General features: G+C 38.6%; 1 protein-coding gene across 1 annotated transcript in view; it reads left to right on the top strand.

The window, feature by feature from the left end:
• LOC149819543 (Zn-dependent exopeptidases superfamily protein) overlaps positions 1-24,468 on the top strand; it is a 53,407-nt gene that overhangs the window by 5,648 nt on the left and 23,291 nt on the right. The window contains exons 5-6 of the mRNA XM_089984273.1: positions 5,415-5,489; positions 12,989-13,108. Of these exons, the coding sequence (XP_089840399.1) occupies positions 5,415-5,489; positions 12,989-13,108 (195 nt within the window). The remainder of the gene's footprint in view (positions 1-5,414; positions 5,490-12,988; positions 13,109-24,468) is intronic.

The raw sequence follows: 24,468 nt of genomic DNA, 5'->3' as shown, positions 1-24,468 counted from the left end.
TTGGTCTGATCGTTTGTACTTGGAAATATCTCAAATATTCAGTTCTCCTCTTTTTTCGTCTGATATATCCAGATCTGAGACATTTTTCATTCCTAACCAGCGTCTCTATCTTCATTTTGTCTTTCTATTCTCGCCGTCTCATTTGGTATTAAGAAAACAGTCAGCTATTTGTTCATTTTTTTATTACTTAAAACATAAGCCTTATAAAAGGAGGAAAGGAATTTTTTTTTGGATCTGACAGACTCAGATCTCTTGAAAAGTGACAACCGAGCAAAAAAAAAAAGGGTGACCAGTACCCTTCTCGGCAACAAATTGAGCATTTCACTTCGTGATTATTATTGTTAATTTTCTCCTCCCTCCTTTCTCTTCATGGATTCTCGTTCCTCTCAATCGAGCATTTCTTCGAGTTTTCTAAATCAGCTTGTCTTCGAAAAGCTAACCACCTCAAACTTCTTGATCTGGAAGAGACAAATCATCCCTTTTATAAGGAGCCAAGGACTCTTAGGCCACCTGGATGGAACCACTCCAGTACCACTAGAGTTTGTTACGAGAGAAGAGAAAGATGACAAAGGGGTAAGTTCAATTGTGTATGTTAAAAATGTGGAGTATCTCAACTGGGAAAGAAAAGATCAGTCAGTAGTTGCATATATCACTTCTACCCTGTCCCAAGAGGTTCTTGTTGCCATTCTCGACAATTGTACAACCCTGCAACTCTGGGAAAGATTGGTTCAGACGTATTCACAGGTTTCACATGCGAGGATGGTTTTTCTCAGGAGAGAATTTCAGTTGCTAAAAAAAGATTCCATGACCATCATGAAATATCTGAACAAGATGAAGACTATCACAGACCAACTTGCAGTTATAGGATGTGCGGTAAGTGACAGTGATATGGTGCCACAAACTCTGAGTGGATTGGGATCTGACTACCATATGATCGTTATTTCACTATTGTGTCTACCTGCCCTTCCTACCTTTGATGAGTTACGAGCTAAATTAATTCGGTACGAAATGACTCTGAAGGTTTTTTCTGAAGAAACTCATGTTCATACAAATTCCCAAGAAATTCTTGCCATAGGGGTGACTTACAGTCGAGGACGAGGACGAGGGGGGCAAGGGCGAAGTGGACACAGAGGACGTGGTTTGCTCCCCACTCCGAACATGATGACTCATGCACAGGGACAAAGATCCATCCCCACTTGCTTCCTTTGTAACAAAAGGAGGCATATCAAGGCGAATTGTTGGCACAATACAGAAAATAAAGGAAAGGCTTCATAGACAGAACCCAAAAGAAATTTCACCAATATCAGAGACAGTGGAGAGATTAAAGATCTGTTGATATCCGCCTTGTCAGAATTGAAATTGAAGCAGAATGATCAAGGTGCTTGGTTTGTTGACTCAGGAGCAATAACTCACGTGACTGGTGATGCAGGTAAACTCTCCAACCTTATTTTGGCAAAAGTAAAATTGTCATTGGCGATGGATCCCACCATCCTGTTTCTCATGTTGGAAAAACTGTCATTCCCATGTCACATTCCACCCTTGAACTTTCTGATGTTCTTCATGCTCCCAACATCAAGAAAAATATTGTCTTTGTTTCCAAACTTATTGATGATAATCATGCTTCAGTTGAATTCACTCCCTTCTCTGTGCAGGTCAAGGACCTTCACACGAGGGAAACATTCGCTGAAGGAAAGAGACGAGGCAATATGTATGTCTTTAAAGAAGCTCCATGTCATTCCGTCCCCTCTGCTCATCTGGATTCGAAGTCTTCATTAGAGTCGTGTTCTTCCTCTTCTGCAAATGTTTTTAGTATTTCTGAATGTAATAAGCCTTTCTTATGGCATAGTCGATTAGGACATTGTGGGAGTCATTTTATTGAGAAACTTGTCTCGAATAATCTCATCCCAAAAGAAAGTCTCAATGGGATGAGAACAGTCAGAAGTGTTCCAGTTGTCTTTTATGCAAAAGTTATGTATTGCCTTTTCATTCCATTAATAAGAGAGCTTCAAAACCTTTTGAGATAATTTGTTCTGATGTATGGGGACCCGCCCCAGTTGCCTCTGGATCTGGAAGCAGATACTACCTAATCTTTGTTGATAGCTATTCTCGATACACCTGGATATATTTCATAAAAAATAAGTTTGAAGTTTTCTTTTTGTTTCAAAATTTTCTTTCCTTAGTAAAAATTCAATTCTCTGAGTCTATCCAATTTTTCCAATGTGATGGAGGTGGGGAGTTCAGCTCTAGTGACTTTATTTCTTTTCTTCAAAATAATGGTATAGGAAGAAGGGTGTCTTGTCCACACACTCCTCAACAAAATGGGATTGCTGAGCGAAAACATAAGCATATCGTTGAAAGTGCCATGAGTATGTTTCATGACAGTAATCTTCCCATCAATCTGTGGACAGAAGCTTTTCATTCTGCCGTACATGTGATAAATAGACAACCTATGGTTTGCGTCATTTTGTTCTGGAAATAAGTCCCCTTATTACCGTCTTTTTGGAGCTCATCCTAATTATCATGATTTGCGTGCCTTCGGATGTGTTTGTTATGTGCACATTGATTGGTCCTTGAGAAATAAATTTCAGGACAAGGCTCAAAAGTGTAGATTTGTGGGATACGCAGACGACTACAAAGGATATAGGTGTTATGATTCAACCAACAGGCGCATCAGAATCTCAAGGAATGTTGTCTTTGATGAGCAAAATTTTGATCACAGAGTCGACACAACGGACATGTCCCCTAACGCAACTGAAGTTTATTATCCTTGGCTGAATTCAGAACTTTTTACTAGTTCCAATGAAGTCTGTCCTCCAGATTGTGTGCAGCAAGAAGAAGAAATGTTTGAAACCACCGGGACATCGAGATCACAGAACGAGGAAGAAGTATCATCATCCGTACCGGGCAGATACAAGGGCATTTCCTATTCTAGACAAAGAACGAGAACATCAAGTCATCTAAATCCCATCTCAGCAACTGACCCTACTCCCTCTCATACCCTTGAAGTTAGGAGATCAAATCGCATACGACATCCTATTGATAGGTGGGTAAGCTACAACAACTTTTCCTTGGATTTTCAGCTGTTTTTAACAACCCTCAATAAGGAAGATGAACCTATTATGTACTGTCAGGCAGCTACTTCTACCAAATGGGTAGAAGCCATGAATGATGAAATGCAATCATTACATGAATGTGGAACCTGAGAAATTGTTCTCAGACCACCTGACAAAAATGTTGTCGGATGCAAATGGGTCTACAAAATAAAGTATAAACCAGATGGAACCATTGAACGATACAAGGCAAGACTGGTGGCAAAAGGGTTCACCCAAGAAGCAGGGCAAGATTATGATGAGACCTTCAGCTCGGTGGTGAGAAGCATGGGAACGATTCAAATCATTCTTTCCCTGGCTATTGAACATGGATAGAAGCTGAGTCAGCTTGATGTAAAAAAATGCGTTTCTGCATGGGGATTTGAGGAGGAAGTCTATATGGAACAACCTCCTGAATATCAAGAACAAAACTGTAAAACCCATGTGTGCAGGCTAAAGAGAGCTATTTATGGTCTAAAACAAGCATCTCGCTCTTGGTTTGACAGCTTCTCGCTTGAGATTCAAAAGCATGGATTTTCACGTTCTCTACTGGACCACTCATTATTCATTTTTAGAAGTCAGAATGTGACCACCCTACTGTTAATCTATGTTGACGATATTGTCATCACAGGAAACTCTGAAGCTCACATCAAAAAAGTAAAAAACTTGCTAGGCCAGAGGTTCAAAATGAAAGATCTTGGTGTCTTGCGTTACTTTCTTGGTGTAGAAGTTGACAGCCAGGCTCATGGTTTGACTCTCACTCAGCACAAGTATACAATAAATGTTCTCAGTAAGGCAGGTGTGAAAGACTGCAAGCCTTTAGGAACTCCAAGTGTGCTTCACCAAAAGCTTAGCATTCATGATGGAGACCTGTATGAGGACCCCACCAGATATCACAGTCTAATAGGGATGTTACAGTATCTCACATTCACTCGTCCTGATATTGTTTATTCAGTCAATCAAGTGTCTCAGTTTATGCATGCACCACGTACTGGACATATGGAAGCGGTTAAGAGGATCCTTCGATATCTGAAAGGAACCATTGGGGACGGATTGATATATTCACCACAGTCATCTGGCAGCAAGGATGAGCATGAACTTACTGTACATTGTGATGCAGACTGGGCAGGAGACCCTGATGAGCAAAGATCTACATCAAGATATTGTGTCTTCATTGGTAGAAATTTAGTCTCTTGGAGTAGTAGAAAACAAAAGGCTGTCGCTAGATCAAGCACTGAGGCTGAGTATAGATCCATGGCTGCCGCTACTGCCGAAGCCACATGGATCAGGCATCTACTAATTGAAGTGGGAGAAAAGATATCTCACTGTACCTTGCTGTGTGACAATCAAAGCGCTCTCAACATGTCATTCAATCCTGTACATCACAGTCGTGCTAAGCATATTGAGATCAACCAACATTTTGTGAGACAAAAGGTTGAAGAAAAAGAGATCGAGCTTGAGTTCGTCAATACTGAAAGACAAGTTGCAGACATATTTACAAAGGGTTTGACAAAAGATCGTTTTTGGATGCTTAAAGGCAAGTTGTTCATGGTCCAAAACCATGATCAACTTGAGGGGGGGGGGGTGAAAAAGTGTATTCTGGATATTAAGACCCGGGTCCATTGTATGTACAGTTTGAATATTAGGACCCGAGTCTGTATGTTTTTTCTTTTGGGTCTTTCGGGTCTGGACATTACACCAGACCCGGACCCATACTGACTCATTTACACTTATTAATACAATGTTTAGGTCACGATTTCATTGATCGAAATAGTGACAGCCGCACCCTCTGTTATTCTTTTTATCTTCTTTTCTCATTTCACAGGTTCCTCTCGAACTTTCAATAAACTGTAATTCCAAGTTTGAGATCTTGTTCGACTGACTTTGATGACATGTTTTTAGTGCTACTAGTGTCTCAGAAGTGAAGTTTTTCCTTTTATGTAATGTTACCACTTAGCACTAACAGTGCAATGCCAGTTATGTATTTTCTGAAAGCATTATTCCTTCGCACTAACAGTGCACTACTATTGTTGATCGTTGTAGCCTAAAACATTTTTTTATTCGCAGTCAGTATTGAATGCATCTTTGGGTTGTCGTATGAGTACTAGAGATGGTTGGTATTGCACAACCATCAACCATAAACAATTCTTTTCCTATTGATAGCATTAGAATGCATGAAATTTTTTCATTTATCAATTTTGTCTTTAAAATTTGGCATATAGTCTCTTAAACAAGGAATTATTTATTTTTTTCCATTCTTTAAAATGCATGTTACCAATTTTTTGGGAAGTTCATGTCGAATAAATTCTACATTTTATGAAACAGAGTGGTCCAGATCCTTGGGGAATTGAAAACTTTGCTGCAGTTGCCAAGCATCCATCTGGCCAGATCATTGCACAGGTTTATTTATCTATTTTTTTCATTTATGTTCTGTATTTACAATGATAGCTTCTATTCTGTATTTTGATGCTTTTACTGGTTCCTTGTTGTGATCTTTGATTGGTGTGCTTTATTCATGTAAATGATTTTATGCTATTCCTGGTTTGCTGATTATAATTTGCTTGATTACAATTTTGAATTCTGGATTTGACTTATAAGAGGTGAAGTGTGCTGATCAGACCTTTTATTATAATTACACTGCCCTCAAAATGTATCATTTTGTCACATTTGGGAAATTGGTTTGTTCTTTTTCTTGCCATGGATGTGTGCGCTTTATATGATGAGAACAGGAGAATGAGCATCACTTCTACGAACTAAAAGAATTAAGATTGAACATGCTTATAAATAGGCATGGATTTTTATTAAATTAACTTAGAAGAAAGAAGCTACCTGAATGATTGGCTTGTCTCTTCATAACCCGATAAAACCATAAAAAGGTTTGGATTCTTTTTGAGTGTTTGTAATAGGATAGAGTGGGATATCTATAGTTGCTGTTCTATTAGCCTGACTGGTTCATCTTATAATCTTGTTCAAACTGTGCATCAATGTTCTTCTCTGTATGCGGAAATTTGTGAACAAGTAACATACCAACCTCTTTCACAAAATTTCCCGCTTTTTATAAGAGATATGAGATCACCGCAGCGATACAAGCTTGGACTGTCCCTTTCGCAATGAGAGGGTAAAGTCCTCGCAAGTCTTTGACCTTTCCGAGCTTGGATCCTTTTACTCGGATTCGGATTTGCAAAGTACGAGCTCCACACACTCCAAAACAGGGTTTTATGCAAATAAAAATAACAATCGTGGTTAGTATTTGCTCAAATCCTATTTTGAATAGAATAAAATGAAAGAATAAATGAGATGGAGGGTGAAAGTACCCTTTTTCGGACTTGGGGGTCCGCTTGATCTTCAGATCCTTTGGCAGAATCTCCATGCTGCTGATCGATCTCCCAAAGGCTGAAACTGGACGCTAGGATGCTAGAAGGCCGGGGCTATGGCTTTAAAGCTTCAGAGCTTTAGGTTGTTGGTACGTAGGAGAGATCCTCTCCTACCTGAGGAATCCCACAGCTACTTATAGAGGCCCGGAGACGGCCCCTTTAGAGGTTAGGAAATCTAGAGTTTTCATAATTCTAAGCTTTCTATTCCTATCATAACTCATTAGGATGAGTCCTAGGCTATGTCACAGGGATTCGGCTAGCAGGGTGCCGCACCCGCGTCGACGCGACTCGACGCGGGTGCGACACCGGGTGCGGTCAACCCGATCCAGGGTGTGTTGACCGCACCTAGGGTCATTTCGGTCCATTTTTGTTTGGATTTTTTTTTAAAAAAAAAAATTTGCCCTACGAAATGGACTGCAAAATTTTTTAAAAAAAAATTTCTGGACAGCTGCTGCTCTTGTTTTATAAAGGGGCACTTGTGTCCACAACATCTGACGAGCTTTGTTGGCATCCCATGCTAATCCTGCCTCCAAACAATTCATTCACAGCGTTGGAAAACATACCGTTAACTTGGAAACTATGTCACATGGGTGCGGGTGCGGGGATTCGGCACTTCCAAAAAACCCGGGTGCGGTAGGGGCAAAAATGTTATATATATATATATATATATATATAAGGGGGTCGGGGTGAAGACTTGTTACCCACGTTCTGCTTGTTGTGTACTTTAGCTCAACGGGACAAAATTGATGAATCGAAAGGATTGGCAATCTGATCGACCCAGCCTGCTGCGTTCTGCTGACTGTCATGATTCAATCATGTCTGAAACTCCCTGGTCTTCACAAAAAAAATATAAGCGAAAGGTTTGACGTGGTTTGTTGGAGAGAGAGTCTTCACGAGGCCTACGACGCCACTGCCACGCCACTGCCTAGGGTTCTTCAAATTTCATTTTATATACAGTTGCACACAGATGACAGCTAAAAGAAATTTATTGGATTTGACATGTGGAAAAGAGAGGTCTACACAAGGCTACGGCTAGAGCACCTCGTGAGGAGAAAAGTGAATACTAATAGCCACCAAGGCTCTACTCTACCACCATCATTATCATTTATTATGGAGAGAGAAAATCGTTGACGAAAAAGGATTTGGTTGGTTGAAGCATAAAGACTTCAAAAGGCTCTTGAATTTTGGTTTTAATTTTTGAGGAAGATGGATCATCATTTCCAAGTTAACAATATGTTTTCCAACGCTGTCAATTAATTGTTTGGAGGCAGGAATAACATGGGATGCCAACAAAGCTCATCAGATGTTGTGGACACAAGTGCCGGTTTATAAAACAAGAGCAACAACAACAAGCAGCTGTTCAATTTTTTTTTTTTTTAAATTCTGCAGCCCATTTCGTAGGGCAATTTTTTTTTTAAAAAAATCCAAACAAAAATGGACCGAAATGATCCTGGGTGCGGTCAACGCACCCAAGATCGGGTTGACCGCACCCGGTGCGGCACCCTGCTAGCCGAATCCCTGTGACATAGCTTGGAAATGATGATCCATCTTCCTCAAAAATTAAAACCAAAATTCAAGAGCCTTTTGAAGTCTTTAAGCTTCAACCAACCAAATCCTTTTTCGTCAAGGATTTTCTCTCTCCATAATAAATGATAATGGTGGTGGTAGAGTAGAGCCTTGGTGGCTATTAGTATTCACTTTTTTCCTGATGACGAGATGGGTGCTCTAGCCGTAGCCTTGTGTAGACCTCTCTTTTCCACATGTCAAATCCAATAAATTTCTTTTAGCTGTCATCTGTGTGCAACTGTATATAAAATGAAATTTGAAGAACCCTAGGCAGTGGCGTGGCAGTGGCGCTGTAGGCCTCGTGAAGACTCTCTCTCCAACAAACCACGTCAAACCTTTCGCTTATATTTTTTTTCGTGAAGACCAGGGAGCAGTGTTGTGAAAAGCGTTGAGGCGTAGCGAGGCGCTCAACCAAAAACCGAGGCGAGGCGTAAGCCTTGAGGCGTAAAGCGTAGGCCTCAAAATTTTTTTTTGAAAACTTTTAAAAAATTATAAAAAAATATCTAAAAATACAAATAAATAAAGAAATGCGTTATTGATGAAATTGACAACCAATAAGAAATAGAAAATGTCAAATAAGTACTAAAAAATATAAGATTAACATATAAAAGTAACTAAAACCTGATTACATAACTAAAAAATATATGAGATTAGCCTACAAAAGTTAAAATATATGGGATTAACCTATAAAAGTTAAAATATATGAGATTATTCTAAAAAATATGAGATTAACATATAAAAGTAACTAAAAAATTGATTACATAACTGGAAAATATATGAGATTAACTAAAAGAAATTAAAATATATGAGATTATTCTAAAAAATATGAGATTAACGTATAAAACCTAACATCAAACCATGACAGTATATCATACACCTAACATCAAACCATGGCAGTAGAAGTAAATTTAGCCACAAACAACTTAGTTATTGTATTGTGGAATAATTAAAGATTGATAAAATTGATTAAATACTTAGTATCAAGAGCATTTACATTATTATGCCATAAAATAAGTTTGTTTGCATGTGCACACAGTGTTCTGGCCAATGAATGGAAACTCTAAATAAAGTAAAGTAAAAGGGTAAAGAAGACATGAGAGGGATCCCCAACATGAAAAGAGATCTGATATTTTTTTATGACATAAGAAGCGAACCAATACAATTAGCCAGAATCCTATATATTCCCAAACCTATACCATGTGCTTGAAGTTAGACTATTGGATTTGATTCCTGAATTAGTTATACTTGTCAAATTATGTGTTGAAAACTACGTTTCTATAAGCTAAGTAACCAGTGAAACTATGGTTCTCTTTACTGATCCAACTGTGATTTGCATCTTTTTATGAGACAGCGTGCAAAATACAACACTCCCAGTGTGGATGCTATTGAGAAAGCAAGAACAGTTCAACTGTTACAGTTGTATAAACTGCAGTGAAACAACCGTGACACTTTCATTAACGTGACACCCTTTTCTAAGATCTAGTTATTTAACTAATCCTAGGGATGATGTTTCTATATATATACCTATATATCCATTATTTTTGTAGAATAAGATTTAAGTCTGAGCAGAAAATTGGCCTATTGTTGGCCCATCTTTAAATTCTTGTATAATAGTCTACTACACTTCTAATCTTACTAAAAGTGAATCTAACTTATTGCTTATGACTTGAATAGTAAATTCCAGGACAAACTAATTAAAGTTGAACGATTAAACCTATACAAAGATTCTCACAAAGCACATATGAACAGACACACCACAGGGAGCACTTTGGAGTGGAGATAATAATAGATCGATAAGAGAATCCTGGTATTAATTCTGTGTAAAAAGGTGAATGTGGATATGATAAACATATAAGTGATCACTTTATTGAAGGGGAAAAGTGGGCATGAAAATCAATTATATAATTTCCTTCATCGATAGGCATGTATCTATGGATTATATATAGAGAGATTCAGATGGCATATGCTAGCTGTTGGAGAGTATAATTTGCTAATGACATAGGATAAAGTTAATTACCCACTTAGTTCTTAATTTCATAAGGGGGTTTACTGTTTTCATACAACTTGCAAAAGATTGGTGTTTGAGTTGGACTCCCACTGCATAAAAGTTAGAAAAAGTTGGAGAGAAAATTCAATAGGACAAAACCAGTGTTATTAAAAGCCTCACCTTGAGGCGCGTACGCCTCACCTTGAGGCGCGTACGCCTCACCTTGAGGCGCGCCTCGCTCTGAGGCGTACGCCTCAAGGCGTATGAGGCGTGCGCCTCAGGGCTTTTGCGCCTTATGCCTGCGCCTCAAGGCACAAAGCCCCTCGCCTTGAGGCGAGGCGCGCTTTTTGCGCCTTGAGGCGCGTTTTTAATAACACTGCCAGGGAGTTTCAGACATGATTGAATCATGACAGTCAGCAGAACGCAGTAGGCTAGGTCGATCAGATTGCCAATCCTTTCGGTTCATCAATTTTGTCCCGTTGAGTTAAAGTACACAACAAGCAGAACATGGGTAACAAGTCTTCAAACAAACACACCAACAAAAAAAACTGAACCCCGACCCGCGTCGGGGGAACCCCCGACCCCCTTATATATATATTTATTTATTTATTTACATTTTTGCCCCTACCGCACCCGGGTTTTTTGGAAGTGCTGAATCCCCGCACCCGCTCCCGCACCCGCACCCATGTGACATAGGTCCTAGGCTGTTTAGGAGGGTAATTAGGATAGGATAAGGCTCTAAATGGATTAGGATAAGCTTTATCCTCAATTTAGGCATCTTTGGGGCAGAAGAAAATGCCATCCGAATTCGGATGGCAGCAAAATGTGCAGTCTGAAATGATAAATTTTGGACTACACTTTCCAATAAAATGTAGCTTGAAGCCAAATGATGGTCAAATGTTCATCCTGGAATGGTGATTCCAGACTAGGCTTTCTAGCAAAGTGTAGTCTGAAACCAGATGACGACCAAATCCTTTTTTGGAAGTGCCGAATCCCCGCACCCGCACCTGCTCCCGCACCCGCACCCATGTGACATAGGTCCTAGGCTGTTTAGGAGGGTAATTAGGATAGGATAAGGCTCTAAATGGATTAGGATAAGCTTTATCCTCAATTTAGGCATCTTTGGGCCAGAAGAAAATGCCATCCGAATTCCGATGGCAGCAAAATGTGCAGTCTGAAATGATAAATTTTGGACTACACTTTCCAATAAAATGTAGCTTGAAGCCAAATGATGGCCAAATGTTCATCCTGGAATGGTGATTCCAGACTAGGCTTTCTAGCAAAGTGTAGTCTGAAACCAGATGACGACCAAATGTGCAGCCCGGGTTTTGGGAGCGGACATTTGATACGAGCTGGCCATGAAAAGATTAGTTTTCTGAGTTTCTAAGGTGGTTGAGGGGATGAGTTTGACTTGGGATATGACTTGTAATGGGCTTCTATGGATAAAGCTGAGCTAAGATGGGACTCCTAAGTGGTTTGGAGATAGAGATAAACTAGGATTCTTAGATGGTTCAGGATAGGGATCATAGTAGGATATGCCTCCTAAGTGATTTGGGGATATAGATAAGCTTGAACTCCCAAGGAGTTTCTTAGGATTGAGGATTTCTGTATGCTATTTTGGAAGGGCTCTATCTCTTAAAGTCCTAATGTGTTTGGGATAAGAGTTTCCATCTCACATCCTGGTTTGGATTACTCGTTATTCGGATTGCATCTTTTTAGACTGCAGTTTTCAAATGTGCCATCCAACTGGTCTGACTACACTCCGCTGTCCGATTGGTCGGATGACACCTTTCAAACTACACTTTTCAAAGCGTCAATCAACCTGTTTTAGCAGCTTAACTTGCATAAGCTGTAACTTGAGTCCAATATCGGTTTTCTGAGATTTTTGATGCATTGGAAAGCTATGATCTTGAACTTATCTTTTAAGTGCAAGAACTCCCCCCTCAATTTCAGGGTCAAAATTGCAGTCAAATTGAAAGCAGGTTCTCCTAAGCTAGGTTTGGCTCAAACCGGTCCAATGGCTTTGCAACATGGGATTGGTCCATATGGCAAACTTTTATTGAGAAAATGAGGCAAATTTTGGGTGTCTACACTCTCAGTTGCTGTTCATGACTTTAAGGAATTTTTGGATAGATAAGTCTATTTTTGGGACAATAAAACACACAATGTGCCAAGAAGGGTCGTATTCCACAATTCTCTTTTTTCCTCATTCAGGCACTCATTTTAGAAATCCATTTCCATAATTGTGCTGCATATTGTTCACATTCTGTGGCTGCTCCTAAAGATTTAAGCAAAGTTTTGTGTAGAAGTTGGTATCTAATTATCATGAGATATCTTCTTACTGCTACTCCGCCTACTACTGCTACTGTGATTATCATCTAAATTCATGCCCTTCTGTTGTGTAGCAGCCATAGCTCTTCTTGGAATGCTGCTTCTCATGTTAGTTCCCTTTTTCCCTTCTTAGAGTCACTTCTTCTTTGCTTGATGCAAAGCCATTATATTCTCTGGTTCAGGGACAGGGATGCATTGAGACCGTTTCACGAGAATCTTCAAATTAGTATATATTTCACATTTTCAGTACAGCAGACCATGTGCCATGAATCTGTGATGAAAACTTCTCTTAGCACACATTGGAACTGCATCAATTCTAACTGTGGAGGGTTTCTTCTGATTCATTGTTTATTCCATTTTCTTTCGGACAACAAAATGAAATTAACAACGAATCCTAGAAAGGTTGAGTTTCAAATTGGTTGGAGTGTTGTCTTGAGGCTTATTGTCACCAGTGAGATGTGAAAAGAAATTATGTTGGTAGAAATCTGGAGTCCTATCTTGACGTGAAATTATATATTCCAATGCTGTTTCTGCTTTCTATCGTTGTCTTAAGGCTCAGTAATATTGTGATATGGCTATTCTTATATTTATTTCCATCTTTCTTGAGATGTAACTCACTTGAGATGTGGCTTGTCTTGTAGGACATCTTTCATTCTGGAATGATAAAATCTGCAACAGATTTTCAAGTTTACAAGGAAGTTGCTGGCCTTTCTGGTCTTGACTTCGCGTATGGAGATTATAGTGTTGTTTATCACACAAAGGTTTGCTTTACCAAGTCTGTCTTGAAAATCCAATTTGAGAATTAATTAGTTAAGTAGCTTCTCTTGCTCATGCTGTTAAAGTATCAGTTTGACAATGCTATACAGAATATTTTGTATTTAAATGGGTTGAAGCCATGCCTTTTGTGGCTTCCTTTGGGCACCTTTCTGCTATCAATCTCTCATCCAATGCTACGTAGATACTTCACTTAGTTTCATGTTGCGAAGTCACAGGGATATGACATTTTTGCTGAAGAACCCATACCGAATGGTTACAGTCAAAATTATACTCTATACGATTTTGACCGTAACCGAATCCCACCATTGCAGACCAAGCAAAAAATTATTGTCCTATACTTGTATAGTTGAGGACTATTTTGATCTTTTAGGCAGAATTTATGGGCTAAATGCCATGAAAAAAATTTGAAATTCAAACCCACCATAAATGTTGTAACGCCCCAAAATTTCGAACTTGTAAACCTTTAAAATAACTTGAAAGAGACTAGTAAATCCTTTGTTTTTAGAGTTTTTTTTTGTTTTAGTGAATCTGCAAAAACATTTTCTTTTAAAAAAGAAAAGTCAAGTCGACAACCTTTGGGCGCATTAGCGGAAAACCTCCATTTCACAGTAGGGGCATGCCCCTGCCTGCCGGCCAACTTGAACAGGGAGGAGGCGGGGCCGCGCCCTTGCCCGCCGGCCTAACAGAAAGAAAGAGGAAGGGGGCACGCCCCTCTCCTGCCAACCCGACACAAAGAGAGGGGGAGGGCAGAGGTGCCCTCCCCTTTGTCGTTAATAGAGGGAGAAAATGGGAAGAGGGAAGCGCGCCAGGAGTAGAGAAGGCAGGCAGATGTACCTGCAGGGGGAGGTCGTTCCCGGCGAAGGGAGCTCCAACTCTGGCAAGAGGAACATCACAGGTAAGGGGAGAGAGACAGAGCGGGGAGAGAGAAAGTCGGGGGGTTTCCTCTTTGGCCTACGTGCTTATTTATAAGCACGAGGGTCGGATCCAACCTGGATTCAATTTTTTTTTTTGATTTTCTCACGGGTTTTACATCCTACCCCCCCTTAAAATAATTTCATCTGCGAAATTTTATAGAATTCAAAACTCAAAGTACAAGTCAGGGTATTTTTTCCTAATGTCAGCCTCAGGTTTCTAGGTGAATTCCTCGATTCTATGATGCTGCCAATGAACCTTCAAGAGAGTGATAGTCTTCGATCTTAGCACTTGGTCCTACCGATCTACGATCTCCACAGGTCTTTCTTCGAAGGTCAAGTCTTCCCGAATGTCCATGTCATCATAGTGGATGATGTGCGATAGGTCGTGAACGTATTTTCTTAACATAGATACGTGAAAGACATTGTGAATTTGAGCGTACTGAGGAGATAGCGCCACACGGTAAGCTGCATCATCGATTCGGTCCAAGATCTCGAAAGGTCCGATCTGGGACTTAGGTTTCTCTTTTTCCTAAATCGGAAAACACTCTTTGTCGGGGATACTTTGATAGAAACCCTGTCCCCTGTCGAGAAAGTGAGTTCTCATCAATGCTGGTCGGCGTAACTCTTATGCTGACTCTGAGCAGTGCAGAGTCGCTCCCGTATCAACTGCACTTGCTGAGTATAGTGTTGTAGCACTATCGGTGAATCTGATTTTCACTCGTTAACCTTGTCCCAGTAGACAGTGATCGACAAGGCTTCCTATACAACGCCTCGTAAGTGGCCATCTCGATGCTAGCTGTTATTATATGCAAATTCAATAAGGCGGGTAAGATTTTATTTATGATATTTAATTTCAGTCATCATAAAATCATGAATCACAAGTGAATATGGTTTAGATCATTCAATACATGCATATCAACATGAATCGTACCAACAAATAATATTTAAAATCACCATTAAAATATTACAATCATCAAACATGGATTTCAATACAACAACGAGGTTTATTGGGTTTTTTTGAAAAATAATTTTTGTAAAATCTCTTGTAAGGCCTTAAAAAAATTTCAAACCATATATTATTAGTTCTAACATGGTTTAGTGGTTAATTTAAAACTCAAATAACATCTGGAATCACAATAAATACATTTAGTATGATTTTCTTTCAAAACATGTTATATTTGAGGTTTTCTAAAAAAAATGATTTTTATAAAAACCCCTTTCAAAGCTTTACAAACTCCAAAACATTATGATATCAGTTCCAGAATAGTTTAGGGACTAATTTCATAAGGTAAAACATACAAGAACCATCCTTGATCAGATCCAACATATTTTTCCTAAATAAAAACCTTTTTATGAGGTTTTCTTCAACACCGAATTTTGTAAAAACCCTAAAAAAGGCTTTATAAAAATTCCAAACCATATGATATCAATCCCAACATGATTTGAGGTTGATTATGTAAAAATACCTTCGAAGATGTGCACTGAAAGCACCAACACCGTAAAAGAATAAGTGTTCAAACACACATCAAGAACACTTGAACAAAAGTACAAAAAAGGTACAAAGGGGACACCCACAAATGCATAAGTTGAATCCAATAAGAGAGGGTGAACACTAAAGGCTCTCACAAGAATACATCTTAAAGGGGGGGGAAGCCCCCTATTTATAATACAAAAGGAGACCAAGTGGGAGGGGCTCCTACTAGACGTTGGAGCCCCTCCAACGGCTAGAATTCTAGCCGTTGGAGGGGGTCCAAGGTCTACCCCCTCCCACTTTGACTTAGTCAAAGCAATAAAAAAATAAGAAATGAAAAAGAAAAAAATAGAAAAAAAAAGTAATACAAATTACATGCATGTTCACAATTGTGAATATGCGTAAAAAGGGAGAACGCTGAAATGCCCGAAATGCCCTTAGGGCTTACAAAATAGGAATGTGTATATATATATATATATAGGAGTGACATATTTTAACACCCCCCTCAAACTTAGGGGGCGATGACCGAAAGTTTGCCAAGAAGAAAATGAAATATGGGGGAACATAACGCCTTTGTGAAGAAGTCTGCTAACTGGTATTCTGAAGTCACGTAAGGAAGCTCTATGACTTTTTTGCAAGTAGGCTTCTCTGACATAATGACAGTTCATCTCAATATGCTTGGTGCGTTCATGAAACATGTGATTTTTAGCAATATAAATTGCACTTTTATTGTCACAACACAATCTTGTAGGTCCCTGAATTTGCACCCCCATGTCCTTTAAAAGTTGATGAATCCACACAATCTCCATAGTTGTAGAAGCCATGGCCCGATATTCTGCTTCTGTTGAGGAAAGATATACTTTCTGTTGTTTTTTGCACCTCTACGAGATTAGAGATTCACCTAAAAAGATACAAAACCCAGTGGTGTAGTGACGGTTATTTGGGTCACCTCCCCAATCAGTGTCATGATATGCAATCAATTCTAAATTAAAAGACAAGGAAAGAAATACTCCCTTGTTTACTGTGCCTTTTATGTATTTGATAATACGAAGGACAACACTCATATGAACCGAGGTGGGGGTATGCTGAAATTGACTTATAGTATGGACTGCGTGGGATATGTCGAGCCTTGTAATACTAAGATACATAAGAGACCCCACAAGTTGCCGATAAGGAGTAGGGTTATCCAGAGGAACCCCATCATCAATCTTCATTTTAGAGCCTGCAACTTCAGGAGTCTCACAAATTTTCTCATTTGAAATGCCGGATCTGTCAAGAATCTCACAGGCCAACTTAGATTGCGACAAAAAATAACCTCTATGAGAAAAATCAACTTTAATACCCAAAAAATATGTCAGATATCCCAGATCTGACATCTCAAACTTTTCCTTCAGAGTGGATTTGATATTTCTGATGCCTTTAACATCACTACCTGTAATAAGCATGTCATCAACATATAACAACAAAATCACAATTCCATCATTAGATCTTTTGATAAAAAGAGCTGTGTCAGTATAACAAGAATGAATCCTGTTTCAATCATTATTTCGTTGAATCGATCGTACCAAGCTTTTGGAGTTTGCTTTAAGCCATATAAGACTTTTCCCTTAGGAACATTCATGCCAGGGGGAGCTTCCATGTAGACTTCTTCGTTTAGGTCTCCATTCAAAAACGCATTCTTAACATCCATTTGATATATGTTTCATTTTCTAATAGATGCAATAGTAATTAAACATCTCACAGTGATCATTCTAGTCACAAGAGCGAATGTTTCATCTTAATCAATACCATACTCCTGACTGTACCCTTTTGCAACAAGTCTAGCTTTGTATCTTTCAAGAGTCCCATCGCTCTTGGTTTTAACTTTGAAGACCCATCTACATTCAATTGCCTTCTTTCCTTCAGGAAGACATTGAAATTCTCAAGTTTTGGCTCGGTTAAGAGCACTAAGCTCAGTTTCCATAGCATCTCTCCATTCTAATTTCTCTTAAGCTTCTTCGAAGCTCCTAGGTTCTTCATATGAATGTATGGCACTAAGACAAGCTCTATGTTTTGGAGAAAAAGATTCGTAAGATATAAATCTAGATGGGTTCTCTTTGTCCTTCGTAAGTTGCTAGATTGGGTAGACTCACTACAACAACAACAACAACAACTACGCCTTCATCCCAAAACAATTGGGGTCAGCGATATGAACCAAAAAAGAAATTCATTTTGGGTCTTCCACATGAATCCTTTTCCTCCAATCATTTCTATCCAACGCCATGTCCTCGGTGAGGTTCAAAGCATTCATATCCTTTCCTATCATCTCCATCCAAGTCTTTCTAGGCCTACCCCGACCTCTTTTAACTAATATATTTTCCCATTTCTCCAACCTTCTAACTGGAGCATCATTAGGCCTTCGCCGAATATGTCCAAACCACCGTAAACGATTCTCTCGCATCTTATTTTCAATGGGTGCAACACCTACCTTCTTACGTATCTCTTCGTTCCGAATCTTATCTTTTATTGTATTTCCACACATCCATCTAAGCATCCGCATCTCAGCTACACTCATTTTTTGAATATGATGTCTCTTGGCAGCCCAACATTCCGTACCATATAGTAAAGCGGGTCTAATAGTCGTCCTATAAAACTTTCCCTTCAACCGCAATGGCATTCTACGATCGCACAGCACTCCAGTAGCACTTTTCCATTTCATCCACCCAACCTTTATCCTATGATTTACATCTCCATCAATTTCTCCATACTTTTGAATGATGGATCCCAAATATTTGAAATAATCATTCACCGGTATATCTTGCTCACCAAGCTTCACTACACTCCCATCACTACTTCGTTGCTTACTAAACCGACATTCCATATATTCAGTCTTACTCTTACTCAACTCAAAACCTCTAGCTTCCAATGTCTGTCTCCATAATTCTAACTTAGCATTAACCCCAGCTCTAGACTCATCAATCAAAACAATATCATCAGCAAACAACATACACCACGGTACATTATCTTGAATTGATCTCGTAAGCTCATCCATCACTATCGCAAATAGGAAAGGGCTTAAAGCAGATCCTTGATGTAACCCAACCGTTATCGGAAAATTGGTTGTCACCCCTCTACAAGTGCGGACATTGGTTACTACTCCTTCATACATATCTTTAATTATACTAATGTACTTGAGAGAAACACCTTTCTTCATCATTGTCCACCAGAGAACGTCCCTAGGTACTCTATCGTATGCCTTCTCTAAATCAATAAAAACCATATGCAAATCTTTGTTCCTCTCTCTATATCTTTCAATAAGTTGTCTAAGAAGATGTATAGCTTCCATAGTTGATCTTCCAGGCATAAAACCAAATTGATTCCCCGATATCATGACAACCTTCCTCAACCTAGACTCAATCACCCTCTCCCACTTTAGCTTTCTCACCTACCCATTTGGTCTCTTGAAGACATAAAATATCAATCTTTCTCCTACACATAACATCTACTAACTCTACCAACTTACCAGTCAAAGACCCTATGTTCCAAGTGGCTAACCTAATTTTATGGTCTTGGACTAACTTCTTTACCCCCACCCGTCCAACAAAGTGAGGGAACCCTTGCCTATTTGACACCACACCCGGGCGCCGGTGTGACGCGTCGCTTCTGGGCGACGACCTAGCAACCCTTGCACATTTATCACTGCCTCCGGGCCTAGAGAGTACAACGCGTCGCTCAGTAGGGAATGCCCCAACGAAATTCTCATATTGGTTCATTTTCATAGGATATGACAAAGTTTTTATGCTGGCTGTCACAGGCCTACCGCAACCCTCCTCCTTTATCCGGGCTTGGGACCGGCAGTGTATAACTACACAGGCGGAGTTATTGGGTAGACTCACTAAGATCACTATATCTTTCCATGACACTTCTAAAGGAATCCCTATCCCTGTGTGAATAAGTAATTGATTCACTTACTATTTCTTCTATAGGTTGAACAAACACATGAATTCTATCATTTGTTTGTTCAACAGACAGAGGCATTTCATTCTCAAAGTTTGTCTCATCGTCACTGAAATCATCGTTCTTATCTAATAATTGAAATAAAAATGAATAATCAACATCATCAGGAGGAGTTTTGTCTTTCTCAAAGCCACTTTCATTTTAAAAAAAGGTTACATTTCTTGACACATAAAACTTATCATTTTGAAAATCATAACATCTAAATCCTTTTTGGGTTTCTAAATAACCAAGGAAAGCGCAAGGAATGCCTTTGGGGGATAACTTGTCATTTTTATCAGTAAGAATGAAACATTTACAACCAAAAATTCGTAATTTGTTATAATCAGGTTCTTTTTGGAATAAGACTTCAAAAGGAGATTTTTGGCTTAAGGTTTTGGATGGAAGACGATTTATTAAATAGACAGAGGCCAAAGCAGCTTCGGCCCAAAATCTTTTTGGAATTCTTTGAGAGATTAGTAAGGTTCTTGTAGTTTCAATGACATGTCTGTGTTTTCTTTCGGCTAAACCGTTCTGTTGAGGGGTTTTGGGACAAGACCTTTGATGTATAATTCCATTTTCTTCAATATATCTTATAAAATCATTTGAGAGATACTCTTCTCCGGAATCGGTTCTAAAGACTTGGAATTTTCCATTGAATTGAGTTTGAATCATAGCATGAAAATTCTTAAAGGTGGAGAAAACTTCATGTTTATGTCGAAGAAAATATATCCAACTATATCTTGAATAATCATCAACATAAATAACATAATATGAAAAACCTCCCTTAGAGACAATGGGTGCGGGTCCCCATACATCCGAATGCACAATTTCAAAAGGCTTAGTTGAAAAAGTTGATCTTGATCCAAAAGATAAGCTTCTCATTTTTCCCAAAATGCAATCATTACAATTGAAGTTCTCCTTACATAGAGTTTTAGTAAACTAAATATGAGAAAGTTTGTCAATATTTGGATGCCCAAGACGTTTATTTCAAACATTTATATCTTGATGTTGGGTAATGTTACAAAAAGATGTTTTCGGAATTTGATGAAATTCCATAAAGTAGAGATCACCCTTTCTAGAGCCTTCCCCAATCAACTTCCCGGACTGACGATCCTGTATCCAACATTTATGTGATGAGAATTTGATATCACACCCATAATCCAAAAGTTGAGAGACGGAAAGTAAATTTAAATTCAATTTTAGGATAAATCTAACTTTAGGAATAGAAAAATCTTGTCTTTCAAAATCACTGGTTCCTTTGATTTCAAGAGAAACCCCATCCGCAATAGATACAAAGGATGGTAAAATATTTTTAGAATAATTGGACAAAACAAGTGCATTCAGAGTCATGTGAAATGATGCTCCTGAATCTAAGGGCCAAAGAATTTTACCTGGAGGTGAAGAGGACATAGCGACTCCGGAGATAGATCCTTTAATCAATGGTTGAAGGGCTTCAATAATTTGTTGGAGAGAAAGAGATCCATTTGATGAGGATGACCGTTCTTCCGGTTGAGAGGTGGTAGCTATTGCAAGCAATTTTTTCCATTTAGGGCAAATAGGCTTTATATGCCCCGGTTCTTTACAAAAATGACAATGAAGCTTGCTATAGTCTCTCTTACCATATTGCCCATTTCCTCCTTGATATTGATTCTTGAAATGAGGAGGTTTGTAGGTTTTTACATTGTTCCCCGGTCTTGACACCGCATAAGCTTTTTCATCTTCATTCTTAGAAGGGACGACCAACACATTTTGATTGGTTCTATTCATTCTCAATCTAGTTTTCTCTCCACTCAATTTAGTTAAAGCATCTTCCAAAGGAGGGGAAAAGAAGAAAAATAAAAGAGAGGATCTAGATTGCTCAAATTCGGGTCTAAGCCCATTTAAAAAATTAAAGAAATGATCCTCTTGAAGTTGTTTTTGCCTTAGCTCAATTGCCTCTCCACTCCACTTTGGTTCGAGGAGGGCAAGCTCATCCCATATAGCCGATAACTGGGCAAAATATTCCCTTACGGTCAATTCTCCTTGTTGGAGAGTCAAAGCCTTCTTTTGAAGATAATATTTATGGGATAAATCTCTTGACGTATACATCCGTTCAAGATATTCCCATACTTGATATGCCTTCTTAAACTTCAAAATATTGGCATTGATTTTAGTTTCAACGGAAGAAAAGAACCACAAAAGAATTTTGTAGTTTTTCATTTCCCATTTTTCATGCTTCTTATTATATTCTTCAAAAGCCCTTTCTCTTTCTTCCCCTTCAAGGACCTTAATCTCCCCTTCCTCAACAATAGTAAATTTAGGTTCGGGTTCGGGAATAGTTCCTTGAACATATCCCCAAAGACCCTTCCCTTTGATATGGGCCTCCATATTCCCGGCCCAAACTTGATAATTCATTCCATTTAATTTGAAGCCAAGGGAGAAGTGCGAATCCTTTTCACCCATTAAAGAGAATAGAAAGAGAAGTAAATGCGTACCACAATACGAAATGAATTCCTACTTGATGTAGAATGCTTCTAAAATATTGAATGAAGGACCGAGTCTTCACTCCAACCACGACACCTTGATGGCACACTTTTGGAGGTGCTCCAACAAAGAGAAAAAGTGCACGATCTTCTTTTCTTTTGAACCTTGCTCTGATACCATGTAAAAATACCTTCAAAGATGTGCACTAAAAGCACCGACACCGTAAAAGAATACGTGTTCAAACACACATCAAGAACACTTGAACAAAAGTACCAAAAAGGTACAAAGGGGACACCCAAAAATTCATAAGTTGAATCCAATAAGAGAGGGTGAGCACTAAAGGCTCTCACAAGAATACATCTTAAAGGGGGAAAGCCTCCTATTTATAATACAAAAGGAGACCAAGTGGGAGGGGCTCCTACTAGACGTTGGAGCCCCTCCAACGGCTAGAATTCTAGCCGTTGGAAGGGGTCCAAAGTCTACCCCCTCCCACTTTGACTTAGTCAAAGCAATAAAAAATAAGAAATGAAAAGGAAACAAAATAGAAAAAGAAAAATAATACAAATTACATGCATGTTCACAATTGTGAAGATGCATAAAAAGGGAGAATGCTGAAATGACCGAAATGCCCCTAGGGCTTACAATATATATATATATATATATATAAGAGTGACACATTTTAACAGATTCATATGTGAATATACTTCTGGATTATATCCCCGCATGTATATGCATGCTTGGTGCATGCATGATGTAAAAACCCACGTAAATCTTTAAAAAAAATCGGGCAGATGGACACTACCAAAAAATCGCTAGATGTTGGATGTATGGCTTGCTTCACCATCACCAGCTACCGATCTCCAAGCTCCTTTAATGAAGGTCTAAACTTATGAAAATTTGAGGTAGGAAAACGAAAGAGAGATTGTCAAATTGGAGGGGTCTCTTCCCTTTTATTTAATGTTTCTAAAAGAATCCCTTTCCATATAGGTTTCCTTACTCATCCCAAACTCTATCCTTCCAATCCTATAGGTTTCCTAATTAGATATGTTGGATTTGTGATCATTAAGTATTTAATTAATAAAATAAAAGGAGATTGCCACTTGGCATCCCCACATGAAATTCTATATGGGTTTGGTGACAATGTGACCTTTCAGGAGGCCTACAAGCATGAAGACTCAACCAAATTTGACGTTTAAATAGTTGATTCGATAGCTTTCGAAATGTAGATCATCTTGGTGGTCTTAGATTTAATCGAACATGCAAAGATCAACCAGAAAATTTAGTGGATGCCGAAAATGTTAGTTTTTGTACTGTAATTTGCTATGAACTTCAACTGATTATAAAATGCTCAAATCAACATCAAATTGGGCGTGTAGATAGTCAATTTCGATGCCCTCAAAATGAGGAATATCAAGGTCAACTCCGATTTAATCAATAAGCTATTGATCGGCCGAAATGTTCGTTAGAACAATAATGACAATGTTCATGGCATCGTACACTTGAGCCTCCATTGTTTCCGAATACCATATTAAACCCAATTAAGTTTCAAATGGATATTTAAACCTAAATTAAAATCAAATACTAATTGAAATACATAGTACAATTCCAAATGTCACAAAACCCACATGTTGTACTGTGCATGTTTGTGACGTGTCCTATTCCTATATCTGTGTTTATGTGACGTGTCGTCAAAACAAAGATGCTTGTGAGTGATGATTTGGAAGAAACCTTCTGATTTTTCTAACATTTTACTTCCTGATTTCTCTAAGATTTTCCATTTATTATTATAATTTCTTTTATAGACTGCAGATACTCACTGGAAAGCAAAGGTAGAACCTTCTCTACATAAAGCAAAATAGGTTCTGTACATCAGTAAATATGAATTTTGTCCCATGAAATATGATTTCATTTCTTTCATCATTATGTTTTATCTTGAAGGTAGTGCTTCAACTTCTGTCAATTATTTATTGTCACTAATAGTTGTTTGGAACACTAGATCAGTCAGGCCATTGTCCAAGTATAAGGTTGTGTGTGTATATATATATGGCCACTAGAATATGTTAACTGGAAATATGTGAACCGGAGTGTGAACTATGTATTTCCAACATTTTTTTTTGCAAATCTGATCCTTCAGATGTATTCTGCATGGTCCATTTGCTAGGAATCAACTATTGGATCATGTATTTTTGATGAAAAAATGTAATTTTTGGATGCTTGAATATTTGCAAAAATTTTGAGCCATTGATTTTCAAGCCTTAAAAGATCCTTCTTATGCATCATAATCGGATGATCTAAGAGTCGGTTTCTATAAAACCGAACATCTAGATCACATCTGTACGTGAAAATTTAAGAAAAAAACAAAAAAAAAACCCATGAAAATCTCGGTTCATGCTCGGGTTCACATATTTTCAGTTAACATATTCTAGCGGCCCTATATTGTATATCTATGCATTTTGCATCTGGCTTTGTCAAGCTGTGCCTTAGCGTTCCATCCCTCATGTGACACCATACAAGTCTCGCT

The sequence above is a fragment of the Nuphar pumila genome, chromosome 13 (assembly GCF_984573655.1).
Source record: "Nuphar pumila chromosome 13, dmNupPumi1.hap1.1, whole genome shotgun sequence".
Lineage (NCBI taxonomy): Eukaryota > Viridiplantae > Streptophyta > Magnoliopsida > Nymphaeales > Nymphaeaceae > Nuphar > Nuphar pumila.
This window is presented reverse-complemented; position numbering and strand designations above follow the sequence as displayed.